The sequence below is a fragment of the Muntiacus reevesi genome, chromosome 6 (assembly GCF_963930625.1).
Source record: "Muntiacus reevesi chromosome 6, mMunRee1.1, whole genome shotgun sequence".
NCBI lineage: Eukaryota > Metazoa > Chordata > Mammalia > Artiodactyla > Cervidae > Muntiacus > Muntiacus reevesi.
Window position 1 is genome coordinate 38468524 of NC_089254.1, and position 26452 is coordinate 38494975.

The window sequence follows — 26452 nt, forward strand, 5'->3', positions numbered from 1 at the left end:
CTCAATTCTCCTGGTTTCTGTTATAGTACTTTTCTCTATGCAAGGAGTTTTGTAAAAATATTTTTAAGAATTAGGACTATTTCTTTTATTTTCTTTCTTTTAAACAATAACAGTTCTTGGAACAGGTGTTCCTTCTACATTCCTCTGAGAATGATTTAGCAAGTTTGATTTTGCATGTGTAATATTCCATATATTTGTGTCACAACCTTGCCTACTGATACTTATTTAAATATAATTTTTGCTTCATGAAGCCCAATGTTTGCAAATCAGATAGCAGTCATCACTAAAGACCTGGAATGTGTTGGTTAAAACTCTTGGTGATCTGGCATGAAGGTGAAGTGAAAACAGACTCTGTACATTGCTGCCATTATGCTAACTACAAAATAAAAAGACATGTCATTTATTCACACCCCACATTAAGTGGTGTAAACAGAGTAACTTAAGCAGAACTAAACAATTGGCATAGCTTCTTAGGAGTTCCTATGTCCTCAAGTATCAAACATCACAGTGTCAGGTACTACATAGCTCATACTTTTATTTCAATTAATGTCGATTATAGCAATTTCAATCACATTCTTCTTCAGTATTTGATTTTGAGATTAATATACTCTCTACTTGACTCAGACTGTTTGTCTGACAGATTAATTGCTAAGCACTTAAGTGTGGCTTCACAGTTCTGGTGTCCTATGACTCTCAATTTAGCTGCCAACTTATATATACAGTGCATATATGTTTACATAACCATTTATACCTCACCACAGATTGCCATTCAAAAAGAGAAAGATTTCTAACAGAAAATATACATGAGCTTTACTGGTCACTGGTTCTGTAAGTTTGGACAAGATACTTAAGTTTCGGGTTTTTCATCCACAAAGTGTTAGCTTTCATCATTAAATTACAATGATTATTACAAGAGGAAGCAAGAATAATAAATCCATACAAACACTAGTTATGAAAGAATATAAGCTCCCAGTATTAGATATTATTAATTTCTAATAATCACAGTGGGTAAAGGCTCATTAACATTTATGTATTGAAATATACATCCAATATCACTTGAAAAGTTGTTTTTCACTAAACTATTATTTATATGGCAGACAACTAACTGGACACTAGGAATATACTGAAGAATCAGCCATAAATGAGATGGAAACAGTATTTGCCCTCTAGAGAAGAAAAAATGGTGTTGACCAAGTAGTTATACTTCAGCTATTACAAAAGCTTTTCAAGATGGTAAAGTTGAAGAAACAAACCAGGGAAATAAAGACATTTACTTGTTCTCTCTCAACATTACTATATTCTATTTCAGAAATCTAAAACAGTCACTAGACTGACTAAAAGAATGCAACACACATTGTGGGTGTTGTGACCATCTTTGACAAAACACCCAATGAAGTGAATCCTATAATTTGAAGTAAAGAGCACTGATTACTCAAGATGGCTTATGATAAAAGTTCTGTAATCAGATAAGTTTGGGATACATATGTACTGTAACAGTTTTTAGGAAATTAACAAACAATATTTGTAAGCAAATCTTCTGAAAATCCTGTAATTAAAACTTGGCATTTTAAACCCAACATTTCTGCAAATTATTAGGCTATGCTATCTTTTCCTTCCTTGATGTATTTTTCCATTATCTTTCAAAATATGATTCTAGGCTTCAGAATGAGTTATACAAGGTTCTAGGTTTGTCTGAGGTTCCTAATATTGATGAAGAAAGTCTGGAAAACCTTTGGAGGAAACGTATTTCACTTTCTATGCAACACAGTTCTAGAGCTACCCAACATAAAGAGAATGAGTTATTCTAGAACCACCATAATTCCCAAACTTTTCCAAATACATGATAGGGAAATAAAATTTCTTTAGGATACCACTCAAACCTGCAGTGAATTATTAATATTTGGAAAATTATTAAACATCCCTTAAATGTCTCTAGATCATGAGATATGAGCTAATTAGTATATTCATTTTATTGATTCATTCATTCAACAACATTTCAGGGTATGTACTATGTGTTAGGTCCTGTTCTTGGTTTTAAGGATGTAGAAACAAACAAAAAATAAAATTTCTGCCTATATATACTTATAATCTAACATAAAATATGTAAAGAATTGTGCACTATATAGATGGTAATAAGTATACTATGAAAAAATTTCAAGATAGTTAAGGGGGAGAAAGTGTAAGAATGAAAGAAGAGATGTTAAGGAAGCCATCCTTGAGGTGGTGGTATATTCGAAGAGATCTGAATGAAGTAGGTAGTGAGTCACAGGAAAAGCATGAAGAGATCAGCCATTTTCAAAAACTTGAAAGCTTGGTGAGTTCAAGGAATAGTAAGGAGTCCATTGTGTCTTGAGGAAAGAAGGACAAAAGCACAGGGTTGTAGTGGGGTGAAGGGGAAAGAGGAAATAAAATTAGAAAGGAGGAGATGGCTGAAAACATAGAACCACAGTAAGGAATTTGGAATTTTGTATTATTTGATGGGAAATTCTGGAGGTTTTTTTTTTTTTTTTTAAATTGGGATTAAGATAATCGGTAGGAGTTAAATATTCAATCCATTTGACTCTGATATAAAGATAATTTCTCATATAGCTGTTAATTTTGGTGCGATGTATTTCAAAAATTCAAATTTCACTGGTGGGCCCAATCCCCTAAACGTATAAATTTGGTCTCTTTAATTATCATATACATTAAGTTGCTTCAGCCATGTCCGACTCTTTGCAACCCTGTGGACTATAGCCCCCGAGGCTCCGCTGTCCGTGGGATTCTCCAGGCAAGAATACTGGAGTGGATTGCCATACCCTCCGCCAGGGGATCTTCCCAACTCAGGGAATGAACCCTCATCTCTTGTGTCTGCGGCACTGGCAGGCGGGTTCTTTACCACTAGCGCCACCTAGGGATCTCCTTAATTATCATAACTGTAGAAAAACGTCCAAGATTGAATTGCAGTATGTCTAATAAGATATTATAATATGGCTTAAAAAAGTATGTTGCAAGGAATTCTCAGCTCAGGCTGCACATTTGAATGACCTGGGAGATTTTTAAACCTACCTTTGCAGACTCTGACACCCAGAAATTGATTCATTTTATTTGAGTTGGGGTCCCGGTATCTTTTTTTTTTAAAGTGCCCCACATGGTAACAATGTGTAGTCTTGGTTTGAAAATCACTACCATCAACTTTACCTCTGCATGCATCTTCAGTCATGTCCAACTCTTTGCAACCCCGTAGACTGTAGCCTGCCAGGCTTCTCTGTCCATGGGATTCTTCAGGAAAGAATACTGGAGTGGGTTGCCATACCCTTCTCCAGGGGATCTTCACGACTCAGGGATCGAACTCTCCTCTCTTGTTAAACTCACATATTGGCAGGCAGGTTCAACTCACATATTGGCAGGCAGGTTCTTTATCAGTAGCTCCACCTGGGAAGCCCCACAGTAAAATATAAAAGGTCTCCAAAGACAAAAACCAAGCTGATTGGGTATTTTGCCCGTAGCTTGTAGTAAATGGTGACCAAGAGGACTTTCTGATATTTAATTGTTCAAGTTGAGACTATATTCATGATACCTCTACAAATAAAGAATATTTAAATTAACAAATGGTATATATTTAAAAGAATGAAAGAAAGAGTATATAACAGCTTGGTTTGTAAAGTTTACAAGGCATGTGATTTCCCCCCCCCCTCTAGGGACAATATTGTTTAAGCAACTACTTCATTGCATCATTTGTCCTAAATGGCACTTTAATGTGGAAGAAGGCAAATAGAATGATGCCAGCAAAAGTGACTGGTCATATTTCACTAATTTGTAGTTTCCTGTCATATCCAACTAATCTGGAGGAAGGATTTTAAAGTTCATCTTGTGTTGACACAATAAAATGACAGGTCAAAGTCTTTGATTTGGGCCAGTTAAAATTTGTGGCCTAATGGTCATCTGATCAATTTGGTTTAGCAGTAAAATTGGATTGTGAAGAAAGATAAAGTTTTTAGTCTTAGCAGAGCCTTTCTTTAACAGTGTTACAGACACCCTTCATTTTTTTATACAAAGAGCAGATTTTTAGTAAAATGGTGACACAAGCCTATCATCAATTTCAAGTAATAAATTGAGTTGTGTCAGAAAGGCACTGGGATCTTGTTGGACAGACTTTACTAGTAGCCACCTAATTTTGCAGAAAATATGTTTAGGCTTGACTCTTTTTCTGATACTTACATCTTTACTGATTTGGCAAATTTACCTCCAAGTTTTAGTTTCCTCATTTGTAAGAAAGAGAAAATATAGTGTATGTTACTCTTGTTGTAAGGATTGTGTGAGATATCACATGTACTAAATGTCATGTGAGTTGTTATGAAAATATGCATGAAAAAGAGTCAGCAAAAAGAATATGGGCTTTGGAATCTGACAACCAAGATTTGAGCCTAGATTTCTCCATTTGCCTGGTCTAGCATCATGGCCAATAATTGAATTATTCTGAAACCCACATTCTTAACAAAATTTTTTTAGTCATAAACCAGTCTGGATCATTAGTTTAGGTAAACTGTAGACTATGTTATTTACTCAAACTTCCTTTTGTCCTTGTCACCTCCAAATATCCCATCAGGCATAACACAATACTTGGTTTTCTTTTCTCCTTTTCCTCTTTTTTTCTTTACTTCCTTCCCTTCTTTTCTCTTCCTAATGAAATCTCACCTCTGCCCTATTAATTTGCCCTAAAATCATGCTCATGACAACACCCACAGTGATATTCAAAAACTTTGTCTGGATCAAAATGTTTACCATTGGTAATTTTTATGACTGCAAATAGGTATGTGATGGTTAAATAACGACAATATATGTCTAAACTATAATTTTAGAGTATTGAGTTTTAATTTCCATTTGTACTCTAATTCTTACTTGGTATTTTTCTTTCCTGAAAATACATGGCCGTGATCAAAGGAATACAATATGCTCGATTAGATTAGGTTTGTTGCTCCTTGATACTAGCATTCTGGTCCTCTAGAAGCTCAGTGGACTTACACCAAAATGCTGTTATCCCCTTTTCCATCATATTTAGAAATCAGTGATAAATACCAGATATCTTAATTTCTTCATGTAATATTTCACAGTTTTTGCAATTAAGGACTTTTGTGGACATAAGCCAGAAGTTTCATTATAAGATACTTGTGTTATATTAACCTAAAGATATAGTGGGCTTTCCTGTGGCTCAGCTGGTAAAGAATCTGCCTGCAATGCAGAAGACCTGGGTTTGACCCCTGGATTGGGAAGATCCCCTGGAGAAGAGAAAGGCTCTCCACTCCCGTATTCTGTCCTGGAGAATTCCATGGATTATACTAGTCCATGGGGTCACAAAGAGTCTGACATGACTGAGCGACTTTCACTTCACTTCATAGTGAGTAGATTTGCAATGAAATTGCTACTGAAGTAAAAATCATCAAACTGAAATGATCTTTTGGAAAACAAAAGAATATGTGAGTTTAAACAACAATACATTTTTATCCTTCTGACAAAAACAATGCTGCAGGAAGACCAACGACAACTTTGTGTGATGGCAAATACCCTGGGAGATGGCAGCATGACACCTGAATTGGCCGAGGTGATAAAACGACTGTGGCGAGATCCAGGGGTTCAGGCCTGCTTTGAAAGGGCATCTGAATATCAGCTCAACGACTCAGCAGCATAGTAAGTAAATGCATTTTAAAAGGAACTGTAGTTGCAACATTTACGCTTAAAAATTGTAACTCTGTATACTCTGCATTTGTCATCACAAATGACAAAAGTATATAGCTTTACATTTTTATCATACTAAAATAACAAGTAAATGAAAGGAAAGAAAAAAAGAGCAAGATGATATAAATAAGATGCAAAAAACAAAGCCATGGAAGCGTTTTAAGTAACTAATTTTGAAACTATTAATATATGTCTGGAAAGATATATGTTGCAAATATTTTCTCCCAATTACAAAGACTGGATCATTATGTGTGCTTCTCAGGTTTACCTGCCAAGCAGGAAATGCGGGTTTGATATCTGGGTCAGAAATGTTCCCTGGAGAAGGAAATGGCAACCCCCTCCAGGATTCTTGCCTGGAATATCCCATGGACAGGAGCCTGGCTAAAGTCCATGAGGTTGCAAAGGGTGAGACATGACTTAGTAACTGAGTGCACTTGTGTGCCTGTGTGTGCGCACACACATACACACACACACACACACACACACACACACACACACACACACACAATCATTATGCACCAAGCTCAGTTCAGTTCAATTCAGTCCAGTCACTCAGTCGTGTCCGACTCTGTGACCCCATTAACAGCGGCACACCAGGTCTCCCTGTCCATCAACAACTCCCGGAGTTCACTCAAACTCATGTCCATCGAGTCAGTGATGCCATCCAACCACTTCATCCTCTGTCGTCTCCTTCTCCTATCACCTTCAATCTTTCCCAGCATAAGGGTTTTGAAATGAGTCAGCTCTTCACATCACGTGGCCAAAAGAGTGGAGTTTCAGCTTCAGCAGCAGTCCTTCCAATAAATATTCAGGACTGATTTCCTTTAAGATGGACTGGTTGGATCTCCTTGCAGTACAAGGAACTCTCAAGAGTCTTCTCCAACACCACAGTTCAAAAGCATCAATTCTTTGGCACTCAACTTTCTTTACAGTTCAACATTTACATCCATACATCACTACTGGAAAAAACCATAGCTTTGACTAGAGGGACATTTGTTGGCAAAGTAATCTCTCTGCTTTTTAATTTGCTGTCTAGGTTGGTCATAGCTTTTCTTCCAAGGAGCAAGTCTTTTAATTTCATGGCTGCAGCCACCATCTGCAGTAATTATGGAGCCCCCAAAATAAAGTCTGTCACTGTTTCCACTGTTTCCCATCTATTTGCCAAGAAGTGATGGGACTGGATGCCATGATCTTAGTTTTTTGAATGTTGAGTTTTAAGCCAACTTTTTCACTCTCCTCTTTCATCAAGAGGCTCTTTAGTCCTTCTTCATTTTCTGCCATAAGGGTGGTGTCTTCTGCATATCTGAGGTTATTGATATTTCTCCCGGCAATCATGATTCCAGCTTGTGCTTCTTCCAGCCCAGTGTTCCTCATGATGTACTTTGCATATAAGTTAAATAAACAGGGTGACAATGTACAGCCTTGATGTACTCCTTTTCCTATTTGGAACCAGTCTGTTGTTCCATGTCCAGTTCTAACTGTTGCTTCCTGACCTGCATACAGGTTTCTCAAGAGGCAGGGCAGGTGGTCTGGTATTCCCAAAAACTTTGGCATAGTCAATAAAGCAGAAAGAGATGTTTTTCTGGAACTCTCGCTTTTTTAATGATCCAACAGATGTTGGCAATTTGATCTCTGGTTCCTCTGCCTTTTCTAAAACCAGCTTAAATATCTGGAAGTTCACAGCTCACGTGCTGCTGAAGCCTGGCTTGGAGAATTTTAAGCATTACTTTACTAGTGTGTGAGATGAGTGCAATTGTGTGGTAGTTTGAGCATTGTTTTCATTGCCTTTCTTTGGGATTGGAATGAAAACTGAGCTTTTCCAGTCCTGTGGCCACTGCTGAGTTTCCAAGTTTGCTGGCATATTGAGTGCAGCACTGTAACAGCATCACCTTTTAGGATTTGAAATAGCTCAACTGGATTTCCATCACCTCTACTAGCTTTGTTCGTAGTGATGCTTCCTAAGGCCCACTTGACTTCACACTCTAGGATGTCTGGCTCTAGGTGAGTGATCACACCATTGTGATTATCTGGGTTGTGAAGATCTTTTTTGTATAGTTCTTCTGTGTATTCTTGCCACCAAGCTCAAGATGAACACAAACTGGTGACATGCATGTTGAGGTATGGACTATTCACTTCATTTCTAACCAAGTTACCAAAATTATCTTCTAAAATAACCTTATTAATGACATGTGCTTTGGCTCCCTTGGTTTGATAGGCATGATATAGAATTTCAGAAGAAAGTAATGTATTGATTTGAGGAATGTTTGTATATAGTGGGATTCTTTTGGAATCACAAGCAAGATTATCTAATTTTCACAATAATATCAACCAGTTAGAAATTTTTAGCCATAAGCAATAGGAGGTTGCAACAGTATTTATAACTTCATTATTAAAATGATTTTAAATATCCATTTTAGTAAATGGTTCTTGACCTGTTCCACAGTTACATGCCTGTAAGCATGTGTGCACATGCATATAAATACAATGTAAGTACTTATTCTACATTTCTGTCCCTGAAACTGAATGTGTGAATGGATATATATGCAGTTCTTCTGATGGACTCCCAACAGAGCATACTAGATGTACTTAAAAAAGAAAACAGTAAAGTAAAAGTTAAACAAATGAGAGATTATTTGAGGACAGAATAAAAAAAAACTTGCAAGGTACTCAGATTTTAAGCATAATAAGAAGGATTATGGAGAGAAAACAAACCATATAAATTCCAAGAAAACACAACAAAAACAAAAGTCTTCTGTGATTGCTCATTCATGTTCATTTAAAATTCCAAAATCCAATGGACATATTGCCCTTGGAGGAAAGTCCTGTTCTTATCTCTCTGATGACGTAGAGAATGGGTATTACCCTTTGATTATATAAACAATGGTTTAATATTACTCTATGGTATAGAAAACATTGCTTTTGATATGAGTCATTGAAAAAGGCAGTCACAATTAATCAGAAACTGAATTGTGAAATATTCCTATAAAATATTGCTTAGCAAAGTTCTGGAGGAGGAGGAGAAGAAAGATAGGTCGATACTTGTAATTTTAATATATTTCGTTTTAGATACACATTATTGGTTGGACATTTTCCCTTAAAATAATGTAAGAAATATGTTTGCAATTATATTACATTATTTTTACCAAATTATTTGCTCTTTGATATCAAGAAAGTTTATGTACTGCATACCCCAAATGGGCAAATAAAATGACATTTTACTGTTTTTTTTTTTACTTCCTTTAATGTTAGCTTTTTATCTTTGTTTTGACAAAATATATTTTACAGTGAGACTATTACATTTCAGATTCGTATTAAAAATATTTGTCTGTTCTTCAAGTTAAACAAGTCTATAAATCTCTGTTTGCACCAATTTTGTGAATGTTGCCAGTAATGCAGTGATTTTTAACTACCCAGATCAATTTGCAAAGAGCAGTAGAAAATAAAAAGAAAGTTGACGTCCTCTCTCTGTGTCTAAGAAAGTTTTCTTATAACATTTTTTAAAAACAATGTAAAGGTTAACTTTTTTGCCTTTATGGATTCTTAAAGTGAAAATTAAATGAAAACTTACTAAATTAGCTGAACCTCCATTGCTTTCTTCCAAAAATTAACAGCAGGTTTTAAAAAAATACTTAATTACATTAACATTTTAAATTAAAATTAATATCAGATTGATACCACATCCAGTTTACTTCATACACATTCTATAGTGCAGTGGTATTTCTTTTCCTTCCTCCCTCTTCCTCTTTCTTCCCCCTTTCTCTTCCTCTCCTTCCTTCATTCCATCTATCCATTCATGTACCTTCTATTAATCTCTCCATCCAGTTTTTCTGGAAATGAGATATTTGATTTTCTCTCAAACCTAGGCTCTTTAAATTGAGGTCAATAAAGAGATGAGTCCTAACCAGGGAATGTTGGTGACATAACACCTCACCCTCCACAATCAGTACTAGTAAACAGAAAAAGCGTCACGAGAGCAGGAAAGATTTTTATTAATACTTCACGGTTTGCTGATTGGGGTGGTCTAGTGTGCAACAAACTCCACATGCTTTAAGATTCAACATGGACTTCACTGTAAAAGATACTATTTTTACATGATTAGAAAAAGAGTGATATTTTTTAAGTGATTTGAGCTATAGGTATTTCAGGCCTTTGTCTTAAGATTTAGACCACAGGCTTGAGCATCCAAATTCTATATTTGTTTATTAAAATTAGCATTTTAGATGCAAATTTGTCACTCTGCCAATGCTTCTGCTTTGTTTGACATCATTTATGTATGCAAATAAAGGTACGTTAAAGCGTGTCTTTACCAAAGTATTCATTTACCCGTAACTAAAATGGATTTAATCTCTATCACAGCAGGTATGTTTCTGTTTGGATTGCTTTTGTTTTTGCTCCTGTATGAATCAACTGACCAACAGTATACTAAGCACATACGCAGCCTGAGTTAACAAGAAATTCACCAAAGACCTTGCTTCAGAAATAGAAAATAGATAAAACAAAATATCTTCTAACACTTTCTTCTGATGTATTTATATCTTGATTTGTATTTTTATAATAAAATTAAACTATTAGAAAAAACATGGTGATCAATTTTCACGTTATACATATATGTGTTTCTGAAGTCTGACTGTCTATTTGTCCTTGACCAAAATCCCTTTGGGACACTTGACAATTCTTAGTTTATTTCAGCTTAAAATCACAAATATCCTTCAAGAATAATTATCTACATTGGTACTGAATTTATTTTAAAAAACAAACAGCATTAACGTCTGAGGCGTTGTGCTAGGCTTGAAGGTATAACAGCTCTTCAACTTAATTAGTCTCTGAAAAATCGAACTGTTGAACAATAACTAATACTCAGTTATATTCTACCTCTCAAGTTCTGTCTAGATGAATGCATGTCCATTATGATCTTTTTATTTAGGTTATAAGTATAAACTTGGTTCAATATAAAGGCGAATTTGATCATAAAAACTTTACTAGGCTATTGGTATCTCTATTAATATTTTTATAGAAATAGCCATATGGCTAAGCTCCTAAAACCTTAGTATCAAAAGTATAGAACAGGTGATTTTCAACTGCTTTTAAAGCAATAAAGCACTTTGTTTTACTCCAGCGACATGATCTGGCTTGAAGGATGAAGCTAAGAGAAGTTTATTTCCTCTAATCTAATAGACTCTTGTAGAGCACATACCTTAATCATTCTCATTCCAGCCCCTTACCACCCCTATATCCTGTGGGCAGAAAGAGGACAGTATTTTGGCTGATGATAGTAGGGCTTTTAAATATGGCCTCTGGAGAAGAGCAGAGGACGCTGAGGCAGTCATGGAAGAGAAGAGGAGGTAAGGATACAGTTTATAAATTCAGCTTTCTGTCCTCAGGAGGGGTCAGCAATGTAACAAAGTAGTTCCAGCATGAATCAGGAAGAAACTTAAAAGGTTCTTCTATTACTGACCTAACTAGATAAAATTATGGAACATAATAAAAACAATTCCAATTCCTAAACTAGATGATCCAGGAGAAACAACACAAAACCCACAGATCACATTACTGAAACAAGTCACTCTCTTAAAATTGCAACTGCCTAAATACAAACTACAGCATTTTGAGTCTAGTCTAGTGACCATCATTACAAGAAAGCATTTTTGACAGAGGGATGACCTAAGTCCTGTAAGGAGAGCTTTCCTCTCAAATGCCTATTCAGACACCAGTGAATCCATCATCTCAGCCTTGTAAAATAAAGTTAAGGCAGCATTCACCCAGCTGGTCAGCACACCCAGTGCTCTGCAACATCCCAGCCACTGAGCTCCTATAATTTTGAGAAGCAGGGTTTGAAAAGCATCAGTCTGGAGTTTAATCAGTTTAATGGACTCAAAACAAAAAATTCATTTTTACTGAATCCTGGTATCTTCTAATACAAAGTTAAAACTATATATGCTCTTTTTTTTGTTAGCTACCTTAATGATTTGGACAGAATAGCAGCTCCTGGCTATGTCCCGAATGAACAAGATGTTCTACATTCTCGAGTGAAAACAACTGGGATCATTGAAACTCAGTTCTCCTTTAAAGACTTGCATTTCAGGTATGAGCAAATGTCTTTTTAAACTCTCAACAGAAATATGCATCAGGCACATATTCTTTATGGAGAAGAGCTCTAAGCCATGATGAGTGCAGTGAACCCTGGGCATGTCTGTGAGGCCTCATTTACTTCAGTTCCGTGGTCTTTCACTGCCCTCCTGTAGGGCTCCATACCAATCCTGATCCCGAGCCTCATCCTCCTCTTCAAGAAAAAAGTACCTCTTCTTGAGCAGGTGGGAGCTAGATTTTAGTTTCCTCATACTTGAAATTGATATCCTACTTTGAAAAAAATTCCAAAGGAAATACATTTATATAACATTGAAGCAACAGGTGCCAAGGATCTTATTTCTGTACCTTCCTACTCTCCCATTTGCTTGAAATGCTATTTTGTTTCCTTAATTTTAAAATGCAAATAATTGAGAAGAGAATTATTTGAATGTGATGCTATCTACTGGAATAACAAGACCTATTTCATAAGCATAATTTGGGTATGAGTCCATTATTTTCATTGCTGTCACATTATCAAGACCCTCCTAGCAATTATGTTGTAAAATTGCCCATTTACTATATCAAGAAATAGAAATCCATACTATAGTGTTAGAAAATGTCCCTTGACACTTAAGTACCTCTCCCTATGATTGTGGATGAGATAGAATATTAGACATTAGGACCATGTTCTGGATGTACACTTAGTAATGAATATGTCGATAAAAACAAGCCATTCATGCATTCAATAATGGGAATATCTTTTAAAAGTAGAAAAAAATGGGAAAATGTGACGAATTATTTGTGTCCATTGAGGAAAGATTGTTTCAGTGGGATTGAAGTTTAATTGCTTTAAAACTATTGTAATTACGGACATATAGTATTTAATTAGAATATTAGTACACAGGTGGCGAGGATACTTTCAAGTTAATATGGAAGAAAGCCCTGAAAACTACCCATTAATGTCAAGCCCACAAATAATTAATTTTCTGAAAGATGAACCAAAGATCAAACAGGATAAAGGAACTGCAAAGATTGGGATCGACATCTCTTGGCACACATAAGCAGTTTGTCTTCAGGCCTGTCTGTCATCACTGTGGTACAGCTCCTCCTTGGCAACTGCTTTCTCCAGACTCCTGATCATTGATCCAGTTTTCAGCATTTTACTTTGAGAACCCAAATCCAATTGCTCCACTGTTCTACTCCTCCTAAGCCTCTCAAAGCAATTTTGGCACACTCACATTTCTTTGACTCTTTCTCTTCTTCAGATATTCCCCTGCAACAGGCTAGAAGCTGACTGCAGGCCTTGGGGCGAATCCTACCAAGGTTCCAATCACAGTCTCCATTAATTAGCAGCAGCTGTTGAGGAATAAAATTATCTTTCCTTTGCTTGTCTAACGTGGCTGTTGTAAAAATTAATTGAAATCCCAGCAGAGAGTTATAACTTGGTGTCAGCTTATCTTATGTAAAGCTAATGGAATTTTCTGGATCCTAGATTGTCTTATTATTAAAACTGGCTGATAAGCCAGTTTTAAGAATTAATGTCACATCTTGAACATCTAGAAACTCCCAACCCTGGTCTTTCTTTACCACATATGAAACAATCTAATATCTTGTCAGGAATGCTGACTAGCATAAATTATCTTTTTTATATCTCTGTTCCTTGAATATCCTAAGTCTTAGAGTCTTTGCGCTTACTGTTCTTCTTACCTAAAATGCTCTGACACTAGATCTCTGTAAGAACTGGCCCCTTCTTATTAAGCTTCCAAATCAAACACTGTCCCCTTATGGAGTCTTTACCACCTTATCTATTAACCATCCCTAAACATCCCTGTTATAACTACACCCTGCAGAGTGTGGGTGAACATGTAACAGCAAGCCCCCAGGGGTAGAGAGAGGGCAGACTGATTTTTGGCCCTTGAGGATTTCTTGGGTGTAAGCACCCTGACAACAGCCATTTTCAGCTGATAAACATGATGACACTGAATGTAGAACTGGGCAGATATACAGACAGTTCTTTCCAGCCACGCCGATGTGAGCCAGTATCATTACACAGTTGATGTTACACCGTTTTTCTCTCTTTGAACTTACCTCCATAGGAAAGGCCTCGTTTGCTCTTTTTGTTTCATGTGCCCTGAGGTCCAGAAGGCCAGGGGCCATGTTTGCTTACATCTGTCTCCTGTGATTATCACAATGACTAGCTCAGAGCAGGCACTCAGTCAGTCCTAATCCTGCCTGGAGGAATAAATGTACTGTGCCAGGCAACTATGAACACGGTCTTTACACCCTTACTGTAACATGATGAATGGATATTGTTATCTTTACCTAACAGAGAGTCAAAAATGGAGGCTGAAAACAGGTAGAAGTTTTCTCCAAGATCACACACAGAAATGCTAGAAGTGTGATTAGAATGGCTATCTTTCTAACTTCAAAAACCACATTTCTTACACTGCTCAACCCTGATGGGCTCTAAGGTAAATTGGGCTGGAAACACCCTTGGCCTGTAGAGTAAATGCTTCTTCCAATGTTGTTGGTCATCCATAATTTCCTTCAGAGGGAAGAGGGAAGGGGGATAAAAAGACAGCCTATTGGGGAGATAAAGTCCTGTTGTCAGGGCTCTTTGGCATTTCACAAATCTGTGCTCCTAAAAGGAGGGTATGTGTGAAACTGCCAACGAACATGCAAAAACTCAGGAAATCATGATCATTTCCTGAAACATCAAGTTCACTCAGTACCAAGTAATATCATTATCCATACATTGTAAAAAACCAAGTAGAATACAGCATTTGCATTAGGACACTAGACTTTCATTGGTGCATCATCATTTTCCTTTCCAATTCTGTGGTTAATTCTGTAAAGCACTTTAAGTTGTATAATCTTTCATATATATATATATGAAAATATAGTTTCTTATATTGTTGGCCCATATGAAGGGATGAGAAAGGTCTTGCTAATTCTTTATACAGTAGCAATGCTAAAATATAAGATATTTGTGAATTGGACTGAAGCTCAGTGAAGACTCAATTTGATATAATATTTTCTATAGTATGCAACCACTAACTCTGTCCCACCCACTAAAACAGGTTTTGAGCTCTTTTGTTTTCTTACTAGCTTTTGCTTTCTCTCTGGCTCAAGAGGGTGTGTAATTAAGGACATCGTTTATGAGGAAGAGAATGCAGGGAATTTCTCTAGAAACAATATTTAAACAATGAAATTTTGAAAATACTCAAATTTTACTATAAAGCGTAAAAAACGCAGCTATATATACTTTTAAGGAACTATTTTTAAATCATTAAAAAAATTTCAAATCATTTAAATAGTCACAGCAATTGAGATAACTAATCCCTTAATAAATTCTCACAGCTAAATCACTTTTTTTTTGAAATACTAAATAGGATTATCCAAAAGTACACAGGCATTCGCAGTGTAAAATTTCATAGTATTTTAAAATAGGAAGTATAAAAATAAGGTACCTTCCAACTTCATTTCAGTAAGTGCCTAGGTACTTACATTAGCACTGATTTGTATTCACATAGCATAAATCATCCTAAAACTTTTAAAGCTAAAGTTAATTTACATATTAAATTCAAGACTGTAGAATTTTAAACAGGAACATCAAAATGAGAAAATTCTATCAATGCACTGTATCATCTTCATGTATCACCTAATTTAATGCAAATTACCTTGGAGTTTTTTTTTACCAAACCAGAACCTTCAACTGTCAAACTGGTAAAATTAATTCTCTTTACAGAAGTTACTATGTAAATAGAAAATGCAATGCAAATGTGAACCCTTTTATTATTATAAAATAATTCCTCAGGGCAAAGAACTTACAGATCATAAGAGTTATCAGTTATAGAGAAGTCCTTTCTTCCTATTACTCTATGATTAAAATAATTGAAAGGAAACTATATGGAAGCTAGGGAAAAGAGGTCAGCAACTATTACAATGTAGAGCTTTAGATTTTGTAATTGTAATGTAACTATTTTCAACAATGTTTACCCAATCTATGATACAAAATAAATCATAATTATTTTGAATTTGAAGTTAAATCATGCCCACTGTGTTCATTTCTGTGGGAACATGAGACCTCTTAGCTTAGGAGTGAGTCTGGTTGTCTACTAAGCAATTGCAGACCAACTTAGGTTTGCTATTCTCTATTAGATCTCACAGAGCAATAAATCATGTATAACTATACCTTTGTTACAGGTATGTTCATGGTTAATGTTATCAAAACTATAAGTTATATAACATGATGTCTAATTTATTCTCATGATAGAATTTACTTTTATGACTTTAAGCATTATATTATTCAATAATCAGAAAGCTCTTCTGTAGGCATTTTAAGTTACACACAAATTTAGTAGAAAATATATAATGATATTAACAATTACAGGAGTTTAGAGACCCCAGGCTACCTTATGGTGGTTAATCCTTTTGATTCTGTTTTTTAATAACAAGCAGTTAAGAGATTTAGAATGACCGTGGTGCATATTCTTTCTGTCTGCAAGCATCTGCCCTAATTTATCTTCAGAACTGGGCACCAGGGAAGGACTCAGTGGAGCTCTTTTGCTCAGACTGTGCAGTGGTGACACAAACACCCCTGTTGGCCCTGACACACGTAGCCGCCCTAGGACCTTACACCTAGATTTCTTGTGGGGATCAATTTATACCGTATATAAATGTCAAATCACTAGGTTGTAACATGAAATAATATAATTTTGTATGTCAACTATACTTCAATAAAAAGATAAAATTTAAAAAGTTATACCAATTCTGATATAGTCAAATATGTTGAATACATCCCATTCGACACAAGAGCCTAAAATAAATTTCTACTCAGATTAGATCTTATTTTTCTGTGGTCAAATACATAAAGGATGTCAGAAATTGTTATTTTTCCAAGGGAGTCACATGCTTATAGGATGAGCAAAGACATCTTACAAAAAATTAGGTGTAATAGCATTATTTTTAGCTGTCCTAGACTGTGCAATGACTTTGACAGTATACAAAGGGCCTATTATTTCATAATAACCTCTTCTAATATGAAGTATGAGTAACCTTATGTGGTTAAATATTTGTGTATTCAAGTCCCTTCAGTCATGTCCAACTGTTTGCAATCCTATGAACTGTAGCCCACCTCTATCCATGGGATTCTCCATGCGAGAATACTGGAGTGGGTTGCCATGCCCTCTTCCATATTTAGCCAATTGTTTAACATAAATTAGTAAAATTCAATAGCTTTTCCAACTGTTTAAAATGGACTGTAAAACTCAACTGTTTAGTCAACTGTTTAATATAAAGCCATAAAACTCTGATGGCTTGCCCTATGTTAATACCATGGGCAGTTTAACAAATAATTGATATTCAATTTTTGCTTAAAAGCCTGACCTGTGAATTTTTAGTTACATCATACATGTCAGGCATTTAAACACATTTTAATATTTAAGAATCCTTACTTAAATATCAGACTTAAGGAAACATGTATTAAGTCAATCAAGCAATCAAAAAAGAAAAAAAAACTTTTCAAAATGAAAACTGAAAGTTCCATTTAAAGTCATTAAAGCTCTAGTTATCAACTATTCAGGCAATTAAGGATATTCAAGCCACATCACATATCCATTCACCTCATTTATTGTCCCAGTATATTTAACCAACCCAGATATTCAGTTGGCAAATATACAGGTTGTCCTCTGATTTCTATTATTGTTTTTCTCAGGATAGTGATGACTAAGTGTGTTTTTATATTTCTTACATTCTCCACTTTGGGAATCTCCACATTTTTTTCAATGATTATAATGCTTTAGTGTTATCTGCTCAGTCATGTCTGACTCTTTGCGACCCCATGTAGTATAGCCCACCAGGCTCCTCTGTCCATGAAATTCTCCAGGCAAGAACACTGGAATGGGTAGCCATTCCCTTCTCTAAAGTAAGCCCCAATTAAAATTTAGAGGAGGAGATAAACATGAAAAGATATGTAAAAAATAAATTACTACAACAGCAGCAAAATAAAATGTAATATTCAAGAGAATGAATATAAAAGCAAAACTCCAGCCACTGATCTGCTTTGCCAATGAGCATTTCAGTTCAGTAATAGCAGATGAAATTAGAGAAAAGGTCAATGCTCCCTGGACCTGTGTCTCTACCATCATTCTGCATAGGAAAAAAAAACCACAACTGTTTATCAAGTGAGTCATAAAATGAGAGGATTATTAGCCTGCAATCTAAGATTTTTCAGAAGCCATTTTATCAACATGAATAAAATCTTAAGACTGAGTAATCTTTGTCCTCCCTTCCTTGGGAGGCTGTAAGATATACTGAGAGAACAGTGGGCTAAGGATTATTTACATAACTTATACCTCTTATCAACTAAATATTTGACTGAAAAGGAGAATAGCTACTTTTCACACGGAAGTGTTAATATCAATAGCAGAGTTCAGAGAAGATAAATGATCAAAGTCAGGGGATAAACAGATGGTCCATTAAAAGAATGTAACATAACCCTTGGGAAGGGGAAAGTTTTAAAGTTTTGCACAGTTATCTGTTTGACAACACAAAAAGCTATTTTCTGACCTGGGGAAAGAAGGCTCCACAACAAATATGCTTCTACTCTACTTGGTGAGGATTTGACAGCTAACAGTAGATAGATGTACTTGTTACGACCTGTAGTCTAAGGAAGTAGACCTCATGAACTTCAGAAAAAAGCTTAACATTCACAACATAACTGTCATACACAGGGGAACCTAACATGGCACCTGCTACACAGCAGCCTCAAGTATCAACTGGATTCATGAGCCTTGGGCAAGTTGCTTAGAGAGATAATTGTATCTAATAACTTTATGGTGAAGTTTAAATAATTGTTGACTAAAAGGTTAAGAGTCTGAATGCATATTTATCATCCTTGCTTCTATAAGAATGCTTACTAAATTTTAAAAGTTAAATTTGTTGGCTAATTTTTACATATAAAGTCAAAACAAAACCTTTAAGTCAAAACTGTCCTCTTCCTCCATTTATATTGCAAGTCTGAAACCGTAGAGGGTTTGATAATTAGCAGCACTTAACAATAGTCTTTGGAAGTGAAACTGAAAGTCCCTCAGTCGTGTCCAGCTCTTTGTGATCCCATGGACTACACAGTCCATGGAATTCTCTGGACCAGAATACTAGAGTGGGTAGCCGTCTCCTTCTCCAGGGGAGAAGGGAGATCAAACCAGGTCTCCCACATTGCAGGTGGATTCTTTATCAGCTGAGTCACAAGGGAAGCCCAAGAATACAGGAGTGGGTAGCATATCCCTTCTCCAGTGAATCTTCCCAACCCAGGAATCAAACTGGGGTCTCCTGCATTGCAGGTGGATTCTTTACCAGCTGAGCTACCAGGGAACCCCATAATACCTTTATTGACACTGGATTTAAATTTCTAAACCACACAGCTATCGAACTCCTGAACATTGTCTTCAATAATATGAGCAACTGCTCTTTCAATATACTACTAAATGGAGTGATTTTGCATTGGTTCACACATATTTGAGGAATTTTAGTTCTATATGTCTGTTCTTTACTGGTTTAATATGTGAAATATTAAGCACCAGAGAAATACAATGTGTGGTACTTCTGATTATCTTCAATAAGTCAGCTGACTGATGTTTAATACTCCAATATAGTTATTACCTTTGAAATATCTGTACTGTTTGGGTGTTCCCTGGAATTGAATATTTAATATCTTGGGATCAAGCTATTATGAAAGCCCTGTAGTTTTTCCTTTGCCTCTAGTCTCTTCCTCATCAAATCTGTCTTCAGATTTGAACTCAGATCAAAGTGACCTACCAATAAGCACACAAGCAAATGTTAATTCCCTAGTTCAAAATCACCTATGGATTGCCATTGACCACAATATAAAAACTGATCTCATGTTAGAAAAGACAGAAAATCTATTTCTGGTCTAACACCTCAGGCTTACTCCTGCGTGCTCAAATCCTTTGTTCTTGCTTTTGCTCTTGTTGCCTCTATCTGGAACATTCTTTTTACACACTATCTTCTCTGCAGTTTCTGATCACTCCATTTCACACACATACATACACACACAGACCACACACACACAACTACCACCAACACAACCAGATCAGAAGATTTTCAAGACTGAAACTCTGACACTTAGAATGTAGTAAATGCTGAATAAATATTTGCTGACTCAGGCCATAAACTTCAATATTTTACCCTAATCTTCACATTCTCCAAAATATAATTATGTGCCCCAAGAATGCCATGTTCTCTCATGCCTTGATGACTTACACATGCACTTTGGGTAAAAATCCTCCCTCCATTTCATTAACATGGAAACTGTTCATTTATTTGCAAATATTTATTGCATGTTTATTACGTTACAGGCACAGTGCCTGGTACGGGGAATGTAACCACCTTCAATGTAGATAAGGTCCCTGCCCTCATGAGACCACTATTCTATTAGAGAGATGATAACTACTAAACATATGAAAAAATAAATCACAGCTATTGATTGTGACAATAACTATAAAAGAAATGGAGTGATACAACAGAAAGTAAATGGGCAACGGAAAGATTTAACAATTTACAAAGGATGCCCTGCAAAGTCTCGATATTGATATTAAGACCCAAACATTGAGAAAAAAAAAAAAAACAGTCTTAGGGAAGGAAGAACTGAACCATGTTGCCTGGAAGGGAGATGGACTATGCAAAAAGTTAGATTTATACTAAAGGAACTGAATGAATAGCATTGTGATTGGATTGCATTGAAAAGAAGAATGGTAGAAACTAAGCTTGCAAAAGTAGGAATGAACAAAAACAGCTAGAACCTGAGAGGTCATCAGAAAAAGTTTGTGTTTGATGCTAAGGGCTTCCCTGGTGGCTCAGGAGTAAAGAATTCTCCTGCAATGCAGGAAATCCAGGAGATGTGGATTCAATCCCTGGGTCAGAGGATTCCCTGGAGGAGGGCATGGCAACCCAGTTTAGTATTCTTGTCAGGAAAGTCCTGTAGGCAGAAGAGTCTAGTGGGTTACTGTCCACAGGGTCACAGAGTCAGACACGACTGGAGTGACTGAGCATACACTAAGGGGCAAAGAAGCCTTTGAAAAATTGTAAGCAGGAAAGTGGTATAATAAGGTTTATATTAGGAGAAATTTTGAGTGCTGTGAGAATTTGTTTTTAGAGCTTTTAGAAACAGGGAGACCAATTAGAGCATTTCTATAGTGTCCCTGGTGAGAAACTATGGTGGCTTACACAAGAGAGGAGTTTCAAAGGAGTTGATGAATTAGAAACTGCATTTCACATGTGCACTATATGGAAGATAAGGGAAAGAGGGGGGTTACAAAGGATTCCTAGCTTTTTGAGTTTCTCTGTCCACACGGGTGCTTTTTACCAAAATACAAAACCAGAGGGAGGGCCAAATTTTCAAATATCTCCTTTAAGTTTCATGATCACTCAGGGTGACTTAAATCTTCCTCTGGGCTCTTATTTTACCTTCTATGTTAGAATTTACCTTCTATGTTACCTTCTATGGACATGAATCTGAGCAAACTCAGAGACAGTGAAGGACAGGGGAGCCTGGCATGCTGCAGTCTATGGAGTCACAAAGAGTTAGACATGACTTAGTGACTGAACAACAACAACAAATTAGAATATTTATTACAAAATATTATAATAATTTACTTTTCTCTTTACAAAACAGCAAGCTCATGGAAGACAGTGACTGTATCTTTTTATCTTTGCGTCAGTAGGCTTAGCACAGTGTCAAGTACATAGTAGGCAGATGATAATTGTTCAAATGAATGAATGAATGAATGTAGGAGGAGCTCAGCGAGCAAACAAGACTTGTAGCATCAGAACCATGACAACTTTCAATCTTCTCTGGGCTCTAGCAATTTAAGAATACAGATAGTCTTTGATCAAAATCTCTAAGGCCAACACGTATCTTACTAAAACTTCAAACTGCTGTAAATTTCCCAGTTACTCAAAGTCAGTATGTGAATTATTTTACTCTACCCTGTGTAAATACATGCTAAGTCGCCTCAGTCTGACTCTCTGCGACCCTATGGACTGTAGCCCTTCAGGCTCCTCTGTCCAAGGGGATCCTCCAGGCAAGAATGCTGGAATGGGTTGTCATTACCTCCTCCAGGGGATCTTTCCAACCCAGGGATCAAACCCACGCCTCTTACATCTCCAGCATTGTCAGGCAGGTTCTTTACCACTAGCACCACCTGGGATGCCAGCATGAAAACCAATAAATAAATAAAGAAAAGTTCTCTTCTTCTGTAGTCCTTGAGCTGCAAGTTGCCCCAATAAGTCTTACTTCAGAATCAATAAAAATTAAAAGACTACCTTTAAGCATATGAGAGCATTCATTTATAATGCCAAATGTTCAGCTTAATGTAAATTTTAGAGGATATTTGTAAGATTCATTTTTCTGTTATCCTTACTTTTTTAAAGAATGTTTGATGTAGGTGGACAGAGATCTGAAAGAAAGAAATGGATTCACTGCTTTGAAGGAGTTACGTGCATTATATTTTGTGCTGCGCTCAGTGCCTATGACATGGTTCTGGTGGAAGATGAAGAAGTGGTAAGTCTAAAAGGAAGACAAGAGCGAGGTAAAACATAAGCATTTGTGATTTCCAATATGACTACCCCATTTCCCAACTCAGTTAAGAACTTCCAAAGACAGATGTTATTTCTAGATCCTTATTCATAATCCCCACCATTAATATCTTGCAAACAACAATCCTACACATTTTCATCTTTTATATCTAACAGAACAGAATGCATGAAAGCCTTCACCTGTTCAACAGTATCTGTAACCACAAGTACTTTGCCACCACCTCCATTGTCCTGTTTCTCAATAAAAAAGATCTCTTTCAAGAAAAAGTTACCAAAGTGCATCTTAGTATCTGCTTTCCAGAGTATACTGGTAAGATTCTTTTCCTTTAATTCCGATTTAGTAAATTCTTGTATAGAGATACACTTTTCTATCTGGACCTTTATGTATAATATTTAGAAGGTTTGAGGCTTATGATACTTTTTGAGTCAAGTGTATGATCCACATTGGAAAGAATTTTACAAATAAAAGAGGAAACCCTTTCTACACTGCCTGCATTAAGGCAAAGCTCTAATGAGTAAAGGGGAGTTGGTTAGACCAAACAGGGCTGAGACTCCATATAATGTATCAAATGACATTGCAAACTATATTATCTTAAACATTATCATAAGAGTATAAATTTTACTTCGAATTGGCGTATTTTAGATATTTCCCAATGAAACCTTGTAATGCTGTACTAGATCTCGGTGACTCGTCAAAGTCAGAATTAAGTTTCCAGAGGAAGATCTTGAATCAATTTGAGAATAGTGACAGCTTTTTTTTGTTTTCCCACCTCCAAGAGTTTTAGTATTGACCCCGTTTGCCATTGACTATAAACGTCAAGTTCTCTAGAAGGGTTATATTTCTTTTGGAGACTATTTTTTTTTTCTTTTGGTAAATAGTTATATGCTCTGTTGTTAATGAAACTGTGTTAGATGGAGAGATGTATGGTTTAAACATAAATATGGACTTCCCTTGTGGCTTAGTTGGTAAAGAATCCGCCTGCAATGCAAGAGACCTGAGTTCAATCCCCGGGTTGGGAAGACCCCATGGAGGAGGACATGGAAACCCATTCCAGTATTCTTGCCTGGAGAATCCCCAAGGACAGAGGAACCTGATGGGTTACAGTCCATGGGGTCGCAAAGAATTGGACACAACTGAGTGACTTAGCTCAAGCATAAATATAAACCTAGTTTACCACCTAGATATGTGGGTAGCCCAGATATGCTAGGGTTGTGGCACTCTGTCAAAATAGCTACTTAGGCTAATCTATAATGACTGTTTATACCTTTTTTCTTATTTATAAATATTAATTATATGCTTATACATTTGTCATGTAATTAAGTATAATTACATGTATGTTGTATTGAATGTGACAAAGTAAATATAGAATCATAATTAAGCACTTTGTGTGTTCCAATAAGTTATAATCTTTATTTCTTAGAGCAATTTTTAGTTGATAGAAAAAGTGAGCAGAAAATAGAGAGTTTTCATATATTTCCTCTCTGGTCAGCGCCCATCCTTTGCTCTATTATTAACACCTTGACTTGGTGTCATACATTTGTTTTGTTGCAACTGATGAGCAGATATTGATACATTATTAACCAAAGTCCATGATGATATTTTACATCAGAGTAAACTCCGTGTTATACAGTCTGATGGGTAATACCAAATGCATGTCAGGTACCCAGCATCCTAGTGTTACACAGAATAGTGTCACTTCTCTAAAACTCCCTGTGATCTACCTATTCAGGTACTTTTCCTTACCTCCAACCCTTGCCACCACTGTTTTCACTATTACTATACTTTTGCCCTCCCGAGAATGTCATATAGCTGGACTCTTACAGTACATGCCTATCACTTTTTTGCTCTCATTCACACAATTTTTTCTCTCTCCTACCTACCCTCAAAGTCCAGCTCAAATACTACCTTATTATGTATTCCATTCATCTTCAATTTCCATTCTTTCCTTTAGTTCATATTAACACACGTGCACACAGCATAGTTTTTGACATCATCTAGGCTTTCTCACTCACTTTGTTATGTTATGTCTGACACTTTTGCGACCGCACGAACTGTAGCCTGCCGATCTCCTCTGTCCTTGGGAATTCCCAGGCAAGAATTCTGGAGTGGGTTGCCATTTTCTTCTCTGGGGGTCTTGTCGACTCAGGGATGGAACCCATGTCTTCTGTATTGGTGGGTGGGTTCTTTCTCACTGAGCCACCAGGGAAGCCCCAAATATGTTAGTAGTTCTACTATATTTTGATGTTTTCATGCAGAGGTTACATTTTAACCACTTGAAATCCCCAGTGGGGTAAGCATAGCTTCCAACACAAAGTAGATGTTATATAAATCCCTGATAATTAACCATTGCCATTTTGATTTTTCAATCCTGAGCACATCAAACAGCATGCAAAGTAAAATTCTAAAAGATTATCTATACTTGTATGCTTTTTAAATGCAATTATGGTTTACTTCTTTAACTTTTCTTTTTAACAAGGTCCAAATACATTTGAAGATGCAGGGAATTACATCAAGAACCAGTTTCTAGACCTGAATTTAAAAAAAGAAGATAAGGAAATTTATTCCCACATGACCTGTGCCACAGATACTCAGAATGTCAAGTTCGTGTTTGATGCAGTTACAGATATAATAATCAAAGAGAATCTGAAAGACTGTGGGCTTTTCTAATTAATGCTTTTTCTCTTCCACTCTTGCTCACGTACACTTTTCAAGATATAAAAGGTGCTGTGTGATGTATTTAGTTTTAATAGATACTAACTTGTATAACTAGTGTTGTAAGGCAAAATTTCTCACACAAACATTTTAATGTGTTGTCACCTTTCTTTGGTAAGCTTTGATTTATTTGAGATAGCAAGGATTTGGGGTGTCTGATGCCTTCAGTTCTGAAAACTGATACATTTTGGTAGCACTCTTACTGTACATATCAGTGTGAATTTTCTTGGAAGTAAATTCCGCATTGTGGCCTATTTTAAAATCATAGAACAATGGGGGAAAAAACAATGCATTCTACATCATTTCCATTGGCCAGAATTTAAGAGGCATTCATTCTTGCTGATAATATATCTGTGCCTATACCATAGAAACACTCAAAGATAATACATGTGGCATTTTATTGGTCAGTTACTCCTTTTCAACCAGTGCAAATGAAATGGTCACTATACACATACCTGTTGATGGAAATTAAAACGCATACAATTTCATCTAGTTTTCCATAGGAAGAAAAAGTATTAATGCTGAATTTACCTTTAGAATTGAGGATTTCAATAACGTATTTTTGTACCAATCCAACTGAAAACTGGGGACCATGTCTGATCAAGACAGTGTAAGACTGCTCAGGCTGAAGAGTCATCCTCAATGGAGTACGCCTTTCCCCCATTTTATTTTGGAGCAGCATGGAGCATTATTACAGTTAATGGTTTGAGGACAATACATCGTGATTGCAAGAGAAAAAAAAAAATCAATATCTTAGCACTAGTGTGTTTTAGCTTTGTGAATAAGAAGTAGGAAGTAAGAGTAAATAATTAGGAGATTTTTTAGAAGAGAAACATTGAACTTCTTGCTTGTGGCATCTGCTCCTTTCTAATGTTATATGGTATGCTCTTGGTCAAAGCCTACTCTTTAAAAGATTATTTGGTGCATTACCAACAAAATCATTGTTTATGAACAGAAAGGATGACTTTTCTTTTTTAAAGTGTGCATCACTTACAACATATATTTTTAAAACACGTCTGATATCATTTAACTTATCCACTTGTAGAAGGTGATATATGTCGAATAAGAGATCAGTGCATAAGATCTATAACTACTCTGAAAAGAGAGCTAATTAGATAATTAGATGAGATGAAAGGAATATAAATTAAGCAATTGCCAATTGGTAGTTCTGGTGGATTTAGGTAGCCCTGTCTCAGTGTCACCGCCTCACTGTTCTATAATACATTTCCAACCTAAGCACGTAAGAATGACCCCCATTCAATGAGTAACCTTGACAAGAACATTCCTGGCTTTATTTTCAAAAACACAAGGAGTTACCAATAAATACAATCAAATAAAAAT

At 36.1% G+C, this 26452-nt stretch overlaps 1 protein-coding gene across 1 annotated transcript in view; it reads left to right on the forward strand.

The window, feature by feature from the left end:
• The window catches only part of GNAT3 (G protein subunit alpha transducin 3), a 56521-nt gene extending 31455 nt beyond the window's left edge, over positions 1-25066 (forward strand). The window contains exons 4-8 of the mRNA XM_065938628.1: positions 5510-5667; positions 11669-11797; positions 22234-22363; positions 22555-22708; positions 24876-25066. Of these exons, the coding sequence (XP_065794700.1) occupies positions 5510-5667; positions 11669-11797; positions 22234-22363; positions 22555-22708; positions 24876-25066 (762 nt within the window). The remainder of the gene's footprint in view (positions 1-5509; positions 5668-11668; positions 11798-22233; positions 22364-22554; positions 22709-24875) is intronic.
• The last annotated feature ends 1386 nt before the right edge of the window (positions 25067-26452 follow it).